We start from the raw sequence: 17556 nt of genomic DNA, 5'->3' as shown, positions 1-17556 counted from the left end.
ATCAGGTGACCTTTGAGATGTTCACATGTGGCCTTTGCTGTGCTCAGGTAGTTCCCTCTATTCCTAAGAAGCTCCGTCTTTTGTTGAAACCGTGACTACTTCCCTATGGAGAGTTCTTTCACTGTGACATTTAGCCCGCAGGTCAGGAAATGAAAGTCCTCCTAGACTGAGAAATCCTTTAAGTCGGAAGTCTCCAGCTCTAAGTCCACAGCACTTGTCTGTGGTGCCTTTGTTCCCCCGTAAATGACCTAACCAAATATAAATGCCTAGCTGTTTTATGTAAATCTTCCCTGGCCCCAGACATGGGCAGGCCCCCAAGCCAGCTTTCCTTGATACACACGGAAGTGGATGTGAAGAGATGGATCTGATGTTTAAGAAAGCCAAAACAGTTCTAGAAAAGGTCATATGGAAATTAGGATCTCATGATCAAGGTGCTAGACACACGAGCTAGGAAGAAGTTCCAGGTGTGTGTCTTACAGAGATGTACAGATAGGGGTCATCCTGGGTGACCTGGGGTCAGAAGAAGATGCATCCCTCTGCTTAGAGACCATCAGTTAAACCTCTGCAGAGGGCCAGGACCACCCTCTGGGCCACTCACACAGCTCACTGTGGCCCTGAGGACCGGCTGAGATCTCTGAGGGAAGACTGTGGTCTGTCCCTGCCCCACTCTTAGTCCTTCTCTGTTTATCCACAGGACAAGTGACAGAGCCCTCCAGCCAAGCCAGTGCCACCACCATCACAATTAGAGGGCAAGATTTTGTGATCTGACCTGCCTTTCAGATGATACGGGAATCTAGAATCTTCAATGACCCAAGCCTGCAGCTCCCAGAGAGGATGACACTGTCCTAGAACAGCCAGCTCAGCACAGACCCTGTTATAAGGGAGGATGCTGGGGACTATTGGTGTGAGGTCTTCAATTCAATCTGTTCCAGGAGTGACACCCTCAGGTGACTGTGAGGTTTTAGTGATTTTCAGGCCCCTCCTATGATTTAAACTCTAAATCTATTTTTTTCTCCTTATTAAAGCAATGACCATGATTCTCTTTATAAACCTGCTGTGAACAATCAATGAAATCAGGCAGAAGATCTTTGTGTCAGGACTTGGATTACTCAATAAATGTCCAAAAGCACAGACGGACATTGTCTTTATGTTGGCCTAAGGCCCCATTCAGTGTCTCACCCTCTGGGTCTCAGATGTGTCCTGAATGCTGTGGAGATGAGCGGTATTTTCACTGGGTGAGCCGCGATCACATGCGGGGCAGGTGGGACCCCATGATCTACTCTGGGAGTCAACAGTTCTCACTCTCCTTAGCAAGAGGTGTGGGGGCTCCTGCACTCTGACTTGAGCTAAGGCTGATGCCACTACAGATTGCAGATGCTTCAGGCTGTGCACCCGCCCCCATGACCTTGGCAGAGGGGGAGAAGGGTTTAGAGAGCCCAGCTATGAAGCTGAGGCCCTGGAATGAAACACATTCCTGAACGGAGGGGCAGCCTTGAGCAAGGTTCCCACCCATGGCTACAGGCCACTGCCACATAGACAGCCTGGCTTACAGACAGCTTCTCAAGGGCCATGTGTGGATCAGGGACAGGAGGTTTCCATGGGGGAGGGACACCTGGGGATGAGACCCTATGAGAGACAGCTACTGAGGGGACAAGTTCATGCCTGTTTTGTGTTTCCACATCACCCTGGAAAGATGCCCCCAGGTATATCTACAATAGGGGACACAGGCCCAGGGTGAGACACATTAGGGTGAACCCTGAATTGCAGAACACGCTCACCTGTACTGTCCCCTAGAGATGCCTCTCTCCTGAACCAGCAATGCAGTCCTGTCCTACACACACACACACCCCGAGAGCACAAGTGCAAGTGGGAGCGCAAGCACTCAGGGGACTTTCAGGGTCTTGATCAGCAGCAGAAACAAACACAAGAATGCCTACACGCTGGGCATGGTGGCGCACGCCTTTAGTCCCAGCACTCAGGAGGCAGAGGCAGGTGGATCTCTATGAGTTCAAGGCCAGCCTGGTTTGCATAGTGAGTTCCAGACCAGCTAGGGTTACAGGGTTACAGGGAAACCCTGTCTCAAAAATAAAAAAGAAAAAAAAAAAAAACATAGAAAAACCTCCACAGTGTCCCTGGAACAGCCAGCTCAGGGACCTCTGTGAGAGTATAGACGGGGCTTGGGTTTGGGGTTCAGAAAGGGCAGGGCCTACAAGGAGAGTGTGGCCTTCTAACCAAAGGCACAAAGCAAGGTGGGGACAGCGGGGAACTGGGTTCAGATGCCCTGGGGGAAGGAACTCTTCCCAACACAGCACATCTTTGCAGCAGCTGCACAGGCTGAGAATTCCTGGAACAAGCTGATGGTGCCCCCACTGCCCACCTCGCACCAGGGCATGGAACCTGAAGTCTGTTCCGGGGGCATCAGAGCGTGAGTATTCAGCCACTTTACCTGGACCCTTCCCCCTCCCCAATGACCTGACCCCTGGCCTTGTTCCTGTCCAGGCCAGGCCATGTCACCACACTCTCCAAGTGAGGTTCGCCTTGTGGCCTGGTGACTTCCCAGGAGCTCCACCCAGAGCCCCTCTGAGGACTGGGGTTGGGGCAGCAGGAGCAGCTGTGTTTGTCTCAGGGATGACGAGGGTCACATGGGCTCAAGGAGGAGCGTGTGCGCCCTCTAGTGGATGCTTCCTGCCTGAAGAACAAAGTGAGCAGGGGAGAGGACACAGGGGGGCTGGCCTTGGACAAAGGACATCTTCAGGTGATGGAACAGAAGATTGCAGAGGCAGGGGAAGAGGGGTCGTGGGGAAGGATGGGGGAAGCAGGGTAAGAGGAGACTCCGTGGGAGGCTGGGGGGCGGTGCACAGTAGGGCTTGAATCGCTCCATGTAGACGTGGGCGTGGTCATTCTTGTGGCCCTGGCTTCATTGTAGAGCTGGTGGGTATTAGATCTCTGTGAGAACTTCCATGCAGGGAGTGAAGTGGTTGGTGTTAAGGACTCTGGAGACAGGAGAAAGACTGTCCCCCAGCTCCAGCGGCCAGAGCGCACAGTTTCTGTTTGTATGTGTGTGTTTCCTGGCTTTTGTTACCTCTTTTCTGTAAGTTGTTTTTAAAAAATATTTATTGTTATTTTATGTGCACGAGTGTTATACCTGCACGTATATAAGTGCACCCATCATGCAGTGCCTGCGGAGGACAGAAGAGGGCACTGGATCCTCTGGAACTGGAGTTTCAGATGGTTGTTAGCTGCCTTGTGGGTACTGGGAATTGAACCTGGGTCCTCTGTAAGAGCTGTCAGTGCTCTTAATCACTGAGCCATCTCTCCTGCCCCTTTTCTGCAGGTTGTAACACTTCTGTGAACATGACAGAGACAAGACTGAGTTTTGTCCAAATCTGTGCAAGGAGGATGAGGTCAAGTTTCCTGGGAGAGACAGACCCTAATTAAGAACTATTGAAAAGTGCTGGTAATAAGAGACTGAGTGCTCAGCCCTAAACAAGACATCCATGATAAGGAACCACAACCCCACAAAGCTCAGGGAACATATCTGGAGAGGAGGTAGGAGGAGGCAAGAGCAGAGGCGGCGCGTGAGTGCTGTAAACTGTTGTTTTCTGGACATGACATGGCTATCACATTCATGAACTCATAGCAACTGTGGTTATCTGCACAAGATCTGCTTAAGATCGAATCAGCCCAAATCCTGGCATAGATGGGGTGGATGATCTCCAGGCCCCACCCCTTACCAAGGAGCTAATGGAATTGATAGCTGCTGGGGGAGGGGAATCATCCTTTTTGAGGATGAGGCCACTGGTAGGTTTCCTATGCTCCAGTGGATAGCTCACACCCATACACATATGGGCGGCACTAACTGATTATTGTATATCTGTATGAAATTCTCAAAAATAAGGAAAAAATTAGAGAAAGAACTACTGAAGCACAATTTTGAAAAAACGATTCAAAATAGTATTGAAAAAGGCAAACAAAATTGGAGATGCTTTAGAAAGAAATCAAAGAAACAATCATATACAATACCTTAAGAATCAATAAAATACCTAAAAATAAACTTAACCAAGAACATGAAAGACTTATACAATCAAAACTTTAAATCTCAGGCTGGTGAGCTCGTTTGCATCCCATGTATGCACACACTATTGTTTTAAAATTTATTTATTTTTATTTTATGAGTGTATTGCTTACATGTATGCAAGTGCACCCATATCCTGCAATGCCCACAGAGGTCAGAAAAGGGCAGAGATGGATCCCCTGGAAATTGGAGTTATGGACAGATTTTGGCTGCCATTTGGGTGCTGAGAACTGAACCTGGGTCCTTTGCAAGAGCAGCCAGTGCTCTTAACTGCTGAGCCATCTCTCCAGCTCTACACACAAACACATACATTAAAGACAGACTCTTTGACAAATGGTTGTGGGGAAACTGGATAGTCACATAAGAATGAAACCAGATTCCAATTTCTCACCTGTACAGGAATCTATTTGAAATGGTCAAAGATCTTCATGTGAGACCTCGCACTTTGAAACTTCTAGGGGAGAACACTTAGGATGTATGCAGAGGGAAGAACTTTCTGAAATGAATTCCATTGATGCAGGAAATCACAGCAAGGATTGGAAAATGGATTTCAGGAAGTCGAAAACAGCTTCTGTATAGTAAAGGAAACAATAGAGCGACGAGCAAGCCCACAGAATGGGAGAAAACCTTTCCCAGAGATGCTTCGGACAAGGGGTTACTATATAGACCATAGAAAGAAATTAAAAAATTAAACACCAAAAGAACTCCAAATCATCTAATCAATGAATGGGCAAATATTCGGAGCAGAATTATCAAAAGAAGTACAAAAGGTTAATAAATATATGGAAATATTTTCAATATCTTTAGTCATCAGGAAAATATAAATCAGAATTACATTTGGAGTTCATCTCACCCCCAGTCAGAATGGCTGTTATCAAGAAAACCAACACCAAATGCTGGCGAGGCTGTCATAAACAGGAGAATGGAAAATAAGCTCACACACACAGCAGAATTTTACTCAGCCATAAAGAAGAATGAAGTCACATCAGTTGCCTGAAAATGTATTGAACTGGAGATCATCATAGTAAACAAAATGAATCAGGCTTAGACAAATATTACATGCTTTGTTTCAAATGAGTAATCTAGAAAAAAATAACGTGAAAAAGAGGGGACGATTTGGGGGTGAGGAGGGAGGCAGTTAGAGGGGAGGGAACACAAGACAGAGTAACGGGGGGGTAAAGACAAGTATTGTATTTCTCTCTATGAACCTGTATCTATATATATTATACATAGAAAAGATAAAAGCAGAAAGGAGATTATTTGAATAAAGGAAAGAGACAGTAAGAGGAGGAAAGGGGGAGAAAAGGGTAATGGGGTAAATATAAACAAACTACAATGAAGTGCTAGAATGCAATTCATCAGCTTGTGTAACTAACATTAATAATAAAAGTTGGAGACTCACACTTCCTTATTTATATAGATGCATATATATATTTTTTATCATTATTTTACGTGTATGAATATGTTACCCGTTTGTACATAAGTGCACCCATGTCGTGCAGTGCCTGCGGAGGTCAGAAGAGGGTGTCAGATCCCCTGGAACTGGGGTTATGGAGGGTTGTTATCCGCCATGTAGATGCTGGGAACCGAACCCAGGTCCTCTGTAAGAGCAGCCAGTGCTCCTAACCGCTGAGCAGTTCATCTCTTCCTCTCCTCAGTTCCTTATTTAAACTCTTCCACAGTGCTACAGCAATTAGAAGGCGGTGGTACTTGCATAGGATTCACCAGAGACTGAAAATGAGCCAGAAATGGGCCTTCACCACTTCAGCCACACTGCTCTTGTCAAGTGAGTCATGAGAATTTAATGAATGAAGAGAAGGTTTTCAAATAATGGCACTGGGACAGCAGGATAATCGCTTACAAAGTAGTGAAATTTTAGAATTGTGCTTCATTGTACTAAAAATTAACTCAAAACACATCGCTGAGCTAGATATAAGTACTAAATCTAATTTTAAACCCTCTTAAGGATTCAGTTGGTAAAGCGTTTGCTATGCAAGCATGAGAACCCCAATTTGATCCCCCAGAACCCATTAAAAATTAAAAAAAAAAAGCCAAGCATGATCCTGTACTCCCAGTGCTGGGGAACTGGAGACAGGGAGATCCATGGGGTTTGCTGGTCATCTACTCTAGCTGAGCCATTCCCTGAGTGAACAGAGACTAGCTGGGGTCTCCCAGGGAGGACAAGACCCTGCCAGGGCCCACAGAACCTCTGCTTGGAGCCTGAGGAGAGTGCACACTGATGGACTGAGGCTCGGCAACAGGAGGCACTCAGCGAACAGAAGTGGTAAGTGGGGAGGAAAAGTACGCTTGTTCCCTAGTCCAAGTTTATCATGGCTGGATACTGTATTCTGAAGACCTGTATTCATGACTCAGTCAGGATGACTATCACTGACCTCCAGGCTAGTGAGAGAGGCTGTGTCAAAAAACAAGGTGGAGAGTGGCTGAAGAAGACACCGCTGTGTACGCACATGCACACACATGAACACACAGGTACATACGCCCTCAAATCCTCTGAGAAGAAAAGATGGGGTAAATCTTCTTGACCTTGAATTTAGTAATGGATTCTTCAATATTACTCAAAGCATGAACATCATAATGAAAAACAGAAAGATGATATTTTATCAAGGTAACTTTTGTGTACTAAAGGATTTTATCAAGAGATGGAAAAAACCTATAGAATGGAAGAGAAAAATATATATGATAAGCTTGATGTCTATAATATGTAAAGAACCGGAATAACTCAGAAACAAGAAGATAAAAATCCTAATTTAAAATTTTATTTTTATTTTATGTGTATGAGTGCTTTGCCTGCATGTATGTAAGTGTACCACATACATGCAGTGCCTGTGGAGGCCAGAAGAGGGCGTTATATCCTCTGGAAATGGAGTTACAGATGATTGTTAGCCACTGCGTGGGTGCTGGGAACCAAACCTGGTACCATCTCTGTCCCACCCCTTTGTGTCTGGGTTTTAAAGGAACTCTATTTTGACTCATATATTACTGTTTCTGGAGGTCTCTGAGAAGCCACATCTGCTGTGTGGTTGATCCTGACATAAGTATTTGCATCAAGTTTAGTAATTCCTGTTAAAGAATGAGAGAGGCCTATGAGCTCTGTGCCTTGCTCAGAACAGTGTCTAGCATCTCCCAGTTCCCAGCCCACCTGGGGCCACTCTCTGCCCTGGCTGTGCTCTGGGTCCCCATTCCCAGGCTCCCCCGTCTTCTCTGTCACCCATGATTGCTCTTCTACTGCTGTCTCCTAATCTCAAAGCTCATCCTGGTGTGGAGTAAGTACAGATCCTGGGTCTGAGGAATCAGACGGTCATTCTCCTGACAGCTAGGAACAGCTGCCCTGGGCTGGGGATGGGGGCCTGTGGGGGGAGAGAAGGCAGATGTCAGGGGACAGGAAGAGAGGATCATCAAGGGTCAAACCTCAGTGAGCAGGTGCTAGGCTGAGCCTGGAAGGTTCTGGTCTCTGACAGGCCAGAGCTTACCACTGGGAAGTCCCCTGGGCTCAGCTCCATCACTGAAGATGCTCAGAGCATTTGGAGCCTGGTCACAATCCTTGCTATAGTCTGACATGAGCTGCAGATCACCCAGTGGAGCCCCAGGGAGTGACATTGGGACACAGACTCAACTCTCAGAATTCTGTCCCTGAATCAAGAACTTTTGTAGCCCAGATTCCATTCCTGCCTCAACAGATCTGAAGGTCCCTCCAAAAATCCTGCTCTGACCTACTGTCTCTTTCATGTGTCTCTGAGAGTACCACTCTGCCAGGGAGTCCGATGCAGCCCCCTCACTCTTGGGGAAAGACAGGGCAACCACAGGGGAATCATTCAGGCAGAAGACAGAGGTATCCCAGAAGTCAGGGAGAACATGGGCAGGTTGGAGCTATAGCTTAGCCAGCTCAGGAGGCTGGAGGGGCTCCCTGAACACTCCACAGCATGATGGAGCTCTCCGTCCTCTTTCCAAGACATGGAGGTCACCTCCTCATGTACACCCAGGATATGAAACTCCTGAGACAACTGCCCCTGGACCTCTGTCCTGGATCAGACACATGGCCGGTGACACCAGTAATAATGGATCTGTCTCCCCCCACCCCCCACCACACATACACACCAGTCAGCACTCAGCTGGTCCCTTTCTAGCTCCAGAGACATCTCTGTTACTTTGCCACCTTCCTGGGAGTAAATTCCACTTCCCAGAGCCCTGAGAACACCCAGGAGACTGGGCTCAGCTGTACTTCACAAAGATGCACCTTGGGTTTAGGGAGGGCAGGTGGGCTCCCTTATTGGTGCCGACAGACCCAAGGCAGGGACACAGCAGAGGTCAGCTCTGGGTGAGCTGATGTCTGTCAGGGAAGGGATCCCTATCAGCCTTGCTGCTCAAACTGTGCTCTAGGGGACTGAACCATGAAGAGACAAAGGTGAGAGGGAGGCTGGCCGCCCTGAGAGAGGAGGGGACAGAGCTGGGTCCTGGACACAGACCCCACCTACAGTCCTTGTGATTCTGGGAGATGCTCCTGCCTAGGAGGAGGCTGAGTCAGAGGGAGGAGGGACAGCAGAGCTAACAGCAGAGCTTGGGAACAGTGCTGGGGCTGAAGCTCTTGTCCCACAGAGGGAGGACATACCAGAGCAGAGACCATGGAGCCCTTCTCGGCCCCTCCATCCCCAGGGTGTGTCCCTTGGCAGGGGCTGCTGTTCACAGGTGATGGGACCATTCCCTGGGAGTGGGTGGGAGGAGAGAAGCGCAGACACTGGCTGGAGTCACCAAGGGAGGGAAAGAACCTGAGAGGGGTCCAGGAAAGGACAGAGGCTCACCAACAGGAAGGCCTCAGTGAACAGGAATTGGTTAATGGGGAGGAAAAGTTCAAGTGTTCTATTTTAAGTTCATCACTAATGGCCTCTATCTTCTGAAGACAGGAATTTACATTATGCCAGGGTGATTCTCAAAATAAAAATCAAACTGGGGCATTAAACATTGTCCTCAGTTACTACCCTGAGAAATTTGTAAATAAGCTCCTCATAGATGGGGCCCTGGAACACCCATTCATTCACACACAGGTATCTGAGCCTGACCCAGGTAGTCAGTGGGGTTCAACCAAAGATTAGGATCCAGGCAGGCAGTGGGGTTCAAAGAAAGATTAGACATGAGCTCCTCACACAGCACTGTTCTAGTGGACAAGAATACAGACCACATGTTCCTTTCCTGTGTTATTTTAATTTTTTCATAATATTTGCTTGAGCGGTTCAATTCTTCAACTTTATCATCCAGTCTTGATATTCTGTTTTCCATTTTATTTGTTCTATTGGTGAGGCTTTCTTCTGTCATTTCTAATTGGCTTATTCAGGCTCTAGATAGGCTGACTAGACCTCAGTAGATAAACTGCACAGAGAAATGTCTGGGGACACAATAGGCCTTAACACAAATGACAGAATGTATGAATTCCAGTGGAGGAGTATGGGCGGTGCCATGGGGAAGGAAGTATAAAGATGACTAAGATTGACTGAGATGATGTATATAGGAAGTACACAAAAATTCAATAAAAATGTAAATACAATTTAAAAAAATGAATACCGACTAGCAATGACATCTAGAAGGTGAGGTCAAGCTGGGCATGGTGGTATATGCCTTTGATCTTAGCATTCTGGAGGCAAAGGCAGGTGGATCTCTATGAATTTGAGGCCACTATGGTCTATAGTGAGTTCCAGGCCAAATGGGGATTCGGGGAGACCATTTCTCAAAATAAAAACTAAAACAAAAACAAACTATGAATTAGAAGGTGAGGTCAGGGATTGATGAGAACCACAAAGGAGCAGCGGGTTAGAAAGTGGAGACCAAGGGTCTCTGGAGGAGGAGGTGAGAGAGGGCATCCCCCAACCTCATACACACTCAGACCTCCTGAGTGTGAGCAGGAATCTGAGGATAGTGAGGGGTGAGCCCTGCAGAGGACAAGGGCCCCGTCTTTCCAACTGACACAAAGGTATCAATACTACCGAGTTTCTCTTTTTCCCTCCCAGCCTCACTGTTAACCTTCTGGAACTCTCCCAGCACTGCCCAACTCACTATTGAAGCAGTCCCACCCCACGTGGCTGAAGGGAAGAGTGTTCTTCTACTTGTCCACAATCTGCCAGAGAATCCTCAAACCTTTTACTGGTATAAAGGGAAATTTTCACTCAATGACCGAGAAATTGCACGATATATAATAACCCGTAATTCAAGTAAGCCAGGACCTGCGCACAGTGGCAGGAGACAATATACCGCAGAGCGTTCTTCTGCTTGTCCACAACCTGCCATGGAATCTTCTCATCTTTCACTGGTACAAAGGGAGAACATCATTCAACGACAGTCAAATTGCAAAATATATAACAACAACTAGTTTGAGAGAGAGAGAGAGGGCCTGCACACAGTGGCAGAGAAACGATATACTCCAATGGATCCCTGCTGTTTGATAATGTCACGCACGAAGACACAGGCTCTTACACATTACTGACCTTAGATACGGATGGCCATTTTGAAGAAACATCTGTGCAGTTCAATGTATACCGTGAGTGACTCTGTGACCTCTGGGGTAATGGGTGGGGCTAATCCCACTGCGCACACAGAGGACTGGACAGTGCCCGTGTCCCCTCTACATTATGTTCCTATGTTATGGTTTCAGCATTTAGTTTAAGACACACACAGTGGAGACAAACTGAGAGAGATCAGAATCCCTCACCTGAGTCGACTTTGCATAGAGGAGAATGTGTGCTGGGCTAACTTAAACAGGGAACCATCCTCAGACCACACTCTTGGGACTCTCTCCATGAACAAAGCCCTGAGAAAGACCCTGTGGGACTCAGGCAGGGCCTGGCTGAGAGGACGGACATTGGGATGTCCACTGAGAAGTGAGTGCTAGAGAGCCCTGGCTCCAGATCGCTCTTCCAGAATTCCGAAACCAGGTGACCCTGGAGGAGCTTGGGAGCTGGGTTGGAATTTGACCTCCCTTTAGAGTTGACAGGAAACATTGATTTATTGGCTGTCTGAGTCTCATAACCTGTGGAATCAGCCAGTGACCTACCATGAGAGCCACATCTAGTCTAGATGACTTGGAGAGCATTTCCTCCTGAGACGCAGCATGGAGAACACAGGTGGATAGGTGCCCAGGCCATCAGCCAACTGCTCAGAGGGGCTTATGAAACTCCACAGGAAGGTCAGTGTCCTCAAGGTGAGGAGCAGAGGATAAAGGTACATCTGACAGCTCTGTGTCCTCAGGTGTCCAGTCCAAAGAATTTTCTCTTGCAGGCGGATAGTAAAGATGCTGCTGATTTGGGCAGCTCTCCTGCCCCAGCGCCAGGTCACTATTAATATTTAAGGTCAAACTACAGACATGGCAACTATCATTTACCATGTATCCTGTTATAAAGAAATGAGACACAGCAAATACAGTGACTGAGTCAGGGTCACACAGGCACATGGCAGATCTGAGGCACAAGACATGTCTGTCTGTCACAGCCCCAACCTCTTCACCCTGGAGGCTGTATTAGGTGTCTATGGGCTAGAGGAAAGTTGTGGGTTCAGATTACCTTAATGTAATGACCCTGCCCTGCCTAGATTGCTGCTCCCGTACCATTCCCACATAATGGCTGCCTGTGTTGTTCTCTTTGCACTAACACCTGGCATCAGGCTGTCCTACAGAAGTAATAATAAAGGACACAGAAATCAGTAGAAACAGGCCCACCTCTGAGGTTCCATAATGTGCCGCTTTCCCCCGCTGTGAAGCAGACTACACTGTGTCTCTGCCTAGGACTTTTTGCTTCCGCAGTGACTTAATGTTAGGCATTGGTGCTCGGAGTGGGTCTCTGGTCCAGAAAGGGACAGCAAAAGAACAATCAGGTTTTACTCTAGAACAAAACTGTCAACCTCAACAGACATTCAGGCCTTCCTGACATATATTATCTCTCGCTGGACTTGAAATCATGTCTCCTGGTGTGATGGGTGACATTCGTCCTAGAGGATAAAGGAGAGAACTTTGCTTTCTCCCACTAGAGTCTGCAACCAGCATAGGGAACAGTGTGTAACCAAGTAATGTGTTTGTGATGAAGGAAGAAAGGAATGAATCATGAATGAATGATTAAGCTGGAATGGATGGATGGATGGATGACTGACCTAGAACCTAGATACCGAAGATATATGCAGAGTTCCAGGAGGTCTGGCCTCTCCTACTCCCTGTCCTCCTTGAAAGCTGAGATTCTTGTTCAATCCTTCTGCCTTGTACTCATAAGCTACCTGAGGAAGCATGGAACATCATGTCTCTGGGGATGCTGTAAGTGTTCTCGGGGTGCCACTGGCTTAGATGTGAGGATCCATTTACATCTGTCCCTGGAGTCTTTGAAGTTAACCACCATTTTTACTGTTGTAAACATGTCTGGTTTTTTCTGGTCTTTCTCTGGCCATCATCTCTTCATTCCAAGTAGTTCTGACCCTGCCCTGCCTAGATTGCTGCTCCCGTACCATTCCCACATAATGGCTACCTGTGTTGTTCTCTTTGCACTGACACCTGGCATCAGGCTGTCCTACAGAAGTAATAATAAAGGACACAGAAATCAGTAGAAACAGGCCGACCTCTGAGGTTCCATAATGTGCCGCTTTCCCCACTGTGAAGCAGCCTACACTGTGTCTCTGCCTAGGACTTTTTGCTTCTGCAGTGACTTGTGGAAGAAGCCAAGAGGCAGGGAGAAGCACCTCCTCCCACTCTCCATGCGGAGTTCCCAGGGGCTGGAGGCAGCAGGACAGGGCCATGGGCCCTAAAGTGCCTGCATCCCTCCCCGACTTCACCCATGACTCCATCCCCTTCCCAGTGTGGGTTCATGTTCCTCAAGTGGTTCTAGGGACCTTCCCCAAGGGAGAGGTGACGCATCCAGGACTAACTCCTCTTCCACACCTAGCTGTGCCTCACCTTGTCACAAGGTGGGTCATCTCACCCATGTTTGATCAATTCAGTTAGACTGAACAATTTGGAAGAATTTGATAAAACTGACTTTGTGGTTTCTGGGGTCCATAGAAAAGGAAACAGAAAAGCATCTCACCCACTTGTGGTGGGTCACTTCCCACCACATAGATTCCCCTAAATGTACTCACATGACAAAAAGCACGGACACATGGCACTGTTTCTCCTTTTTCTTTTCTTTTTTCCTTACTATTTATTAGACGGTCTTAATACGTAGCCCTAGCTAGCTTAGAACTCACTATCTAGACCAGGCTGGCCTTGAACTCACAGATTGCCTGCCTCTGCTTCAAAGTGCTGAGATTAAATGTGTGGGCCACCATGCCTAGATCTTCCTTTTATATAACAGAAAAACCTCACACTCACTCTCTGACTAGTTCTGTCCCCAACGGGACTCACTATGCTCAGGAGTCACTGATCTCAAACCCACTTTAGCATCTGTCTTTGGTCATAACGTGACACTGCAGCACTCAGAGTTTGGCCCAAGAACTTAGCATATATTTTATGGAAGTATTCTTTTCAGAAATTAGATTTAGATCCTGAATATTAATAACAATATTTCTATATGGAAGAAAGTTAGCATCACAAATTCCTATCTCTGATCTGTCAAGCACACCTGGTCCATCAGGCAAGAGTTACAGCAAGTCCCTTTCCCTTTTCACGCAGATCTGCATTTGAAAACATCTACCCACATTTTAGAAAAGATCTCCAAGTGGTCTTCACCCATTTGAGAAAGGACATTAATGCCCAAGGACAAGAACGTGGTTCTGAGCCAAACCCCGTCTGTACCCGTCACTCTCCTAGGTCACTCTTTGGACTCTTGCTTTGTCTTTTACTGACCCAGGCTCATGTCAGTCACCATCAAATACCTGAAAAGAATTTCCCACCTGTGGCCCAGCCTGACTACTGATCTGAATGGCAGACTTGCTTCTGGTCTTCTGTGTGATGTCTGTTCATACATCAAATCTCAAGGACAGGTTCCTGAGAAAGTCTGTGCTTTATTGATACACAGTAGAAGTGGTTCGCCATCTCTGAGCACTCAGATCCTCCTGCATCTGCCTGTGATTCACCTCCTGCCAGGCTTTTTATGGACTCAGTTGGTAGGGATGGGAGAGAGGGCAACTCTAGCGCAAAGAGGCTGTGCAAAGGCATCACACAAGGCATCCTTCTCTCTGTTGCCCACACAGCAGTTACCCAAGCCTTATATCACAAGAAACAACTCCAATCCCATGGAGGGTGAGGACTCTGTAGCATTAATGTGTGAACCTGGGACTCTGAACACAACCTACCTCTGGTGGGTAAATGGTCAGAGCCTCTCAGATGGTGACAGGCTGGAGCTGTCTGAGGGCAACGGGACTCTCAGTTTACTGAGTGTCAAGTAGAATGAAACAGGGCCCTATGAGTGTGTGGAACCTGGAACCCAGTGAGTACCAACCTAAGTGACCCAGTCAGTGTTACTTATGAGTAACTTCTACTCCTTCAGGATTGCAAATGCCTAAATACACAGGACTCTAGTCAGGCCACTTAGTCTCCCTGGGATTCATGACACAGACCCACTCACATGGACACCTAGGCTGGCTGTGGTACCCTGTCCTAGCTCAAGCATATCTAGCCAAGCCCAGCCTGGAACTAGGACAGGGAGAGAGGGACTTTGCCTGTTGGAGAGGTTCGGGGTGTGAGGTCTGTGTGAGGTCTACCTGTGAGGAACAAACAGAAGACATTTTCAATTCAGGCTCAGTGAACATGGGACACTGGGACATTTTAATGTGTGTTCTGTGCTGGCCCTGGAACTCAGGACCTTGTGCATGCTAGAAAGTGCTCTTCCACTTATCTACACCCCTATCCATGATTGGGATGCATTTAATGCAGGTTATAGCACAGCTCAGAGAGATACTGTGGCCTCTATAGAGAAGGAGCTTCCACTCCCCTTGATGGTATCACATTGACTTTATTCTGTTTGGTCCAGAATGCATTGATATCCCCCTGGACATCCCCATCACATCACCTTCAACTCAAATTTCAATGCAGGGACAAACTTCAACCTATCCTGCCACACAGCTTCTGATCCAGCTATACAGAATTCGTAGCTTATCACCAGGAAGCACCAGCCATCCTTACAAGGGCTCCTTATTCCCAGCATCACTATTAATATAGCGGATCCTATGCCTGAATTTCCATAACTGCCACTGGCCTTGCTAGAACCGCAGACAAGAAAATTACAGGTCCTTGGTAACTAGAGTCCTGATAATAGTAGTAGCAAGATTTGGATGGATGGAGTCTTTTTGTTTTCTGGAAAGATGAGGATGAAGTTTATTCCCAGCCTGTGGTCATGGGTATGAGCAAATTCCAATCTTCCTCTGAGCTTTCCTGAGTCTCCTCTTCCTTTCCGGCTACTCTGATTTCTCCTGAGTGAGCCTGTAATGTTAGGTTCTTCCCGCCCTTGAAAGTCTCAGGTCCGAGGGAGGGATATCCAGTGGTAAGGGAGGTTCATTAAGGTCAAGTAGATTTCTCTCCGTCACTATCTAATGCTTACACATGCCTTCCACTTTCTGCTTCTGAACTCCGTGGCCTTCTGGAACAACTGAGGTTTTGAAGTACACTCACACGCTTTCTCCAAATGAGCGGAGAAAACACCACAGATGGGGACAGGCAGCTCAGAGCTCTGCTTCCGGTTCTGCCCCCCCCCTTCTCTCACCAGGCTCTTTGACTCCGTTTTGCTCAGAAGGGGTGGGTGGAGAAGGTACCTGACAGGCCTGTCCACAATCAGGATCAAATATCTCGCTAATTAATTTATGTAGCTATTTTGCTTCCTCTTCTCATGTTTAAGAAAAAAAAAAAAACTGAGGACATGTCACTGATGGACATCAGAGGATCCCTGGGTTCAGGATCGGGGACCTGGGAAAAGTGAACCTCGGGGGCAATGGCTGTGAGTTGTGTGGCTCTGCAGACCCAGGGGGGTGAGGCTGCGGACAGCAGCACGTGTGATGACCACAGAGAGCAGAGAGGGACGGTCACTTGGAGAACAGGGAACTTAACTGTGGAGCCTCTGTGTGGAGCAGGGAAGAAAAGAAATACCAAAAGATATTGATAGTGAGAACTAGAGTGTCCGGCTTCTGTTAACACGCTGACCATTCACCTCTTCAAATTTCTTTTAATGTGATATTTAATCCATGGGCTTGGAAATAAAATTCTCCTGAAAATAGAAATTCTTTTTAAATTAAAAAACATTTTTTGTGTGTATGAGCGTATTGCCTGCATGTATGTAAGTGCACCTGTGTCGTGCACTGCAAGAGCAACCAGCGCTCTTTTTTGCCCAGCCATCTCTCCAGCCCCAGAAATTATTTTGGAATTTCTTCCAATGCTAAAGTCAGTCCTTAATATGTTAAGATGCCTGGGCCACCTTAATTCCATGGAAAATTATTGAATGAAAAAGAAACAGAAATCTACTTTATAACAGAGGGGCCTGATCACACTAGGGAAAGGACTAGAAAGAGTTTGCACAAAGCTCCATGGGAAAATATTTTACCTAATGAAATTTCTAAATGTTTGGGCTGAGAAGAGATTACTGGTATGAAATCTACAAAGACATCCTGGGTGATGAAGGGTCACTGGATGATCTTGGTCAGAGGAAATGCAGTTCTCTACTTAGAGATTGTATCCTGAACCAGACATGTGAGTTTGTAGAGGGTCTGGGCCACCTCACACCTTATACTGTGGGCCCTGAGAGCTGGCTGAGACCTCTGAGGAAGAACTATTCTTCCATGTTGTGCTGGATAGTGTTAGTCATCAACTTGACACACCTGGGTAGAGGGAGCCTCAATTGGGGAATTTCCTCCATTGGACTGGCCTGTGGCCATGGCTGTGGGATATTTTCTTGATTGTTGAGTGATGAGCGAGGGCCCAACCCACGGTGGGCATTGTACAAGAAAGCAGGCCGAGCACAGCCACTGGAGCAAGCTGGTAAGCAGTGTTCCTCCATGACCTGTGCTTCAGCTCCTCCTCCAGGCTCCTGCCCTGAGTTCCTACCTTGGACTCCCTCAGTGATGAACTGTGACCCAGGAGATGTAAGTCAAATAAACCCTTTCCTCCCCAAGTTGGTATTGGTCAGAGAGTTTTGTCACAGCAATTGAAAGCAAATTAAGACAGTTGGTTTTCCTCTGTTTTTCCACAGGGCCAGTGACAGAGGCCACTGTTCAAACCACCAAAACCTCAGTCATAGAAATAGACTCTGTGGTCTTCACGTGCCACTCAGGAGGCTCTGTAATCTCCACCCAGTGGATCTTCAATAACCAGCGTCTGCAGCTCCCGGAGAGGATGACACTGTCTCAGAACAACAGAAGGCTCAGCATAAACCCTGTCAAGATGGACGATGCCGGGGACTATCAGTGTGAGGTCACCAACCCAGTCAGTTACAAGAAGAGTCGTCCAGTTCATCTGGAAGTAAGCTGTGAGTAACCTCTTTTTTCTTCATCCCCCAGAGTGGGGGATTTTTTTTAAA

The 17556-nt window shown here is 47.2% G+C and overlaps 1 protein-coding gene across 1 annotated transcript in view; it reads left to right on the top strand.

The window, feature by feature from the left end:
* Positions 1 to 17556, top strand: part of LOC103744636 (pregnancy-specific glycoprotein 22-like) — a 34737-nt gene that overhangs the window by 4192 nt on the left and 12989 nt on the right. The window contains 7 exon segments of the mRNA XM_029570079.1: positions 2238 to 2425; positions 5758 to 5861; positions 8690 to 8779; positions 10093 to 10317; positions 10400 to 10461; positions 10463 to 10619; positions 17230 to 17505. Coding sequence (XP_029425939.1) covers positions 2238 to 2425; positions 5758 to 5861; positions 8690 to 8779; positions 10093 to 10317; positions 10400 to 10461; positions 10463 to 10619; positions 17230 to 17505 — 1102 coding nt within the window.

This window comes from Nannospalax galili, unplaced genomic scaffold (assembly GCF_000622305.1).
Source record: "Nannospalax galili isolate Female #2095 unplaced genomic scaffold, S.galili_v1.0 scaffold1623, whole genome shotgun sequence".
Taxonomy (NCBI): Eukaryota; Metazoa; Chordata; class Mammalia; order Rodentia; family Spalacidae; genus Nannospalax; species Nannospalax galili.
Note: the sequence above shows the minus strand (reverse complement) of the source record. Positions and strands in the feature narration are given on the sequence as shown.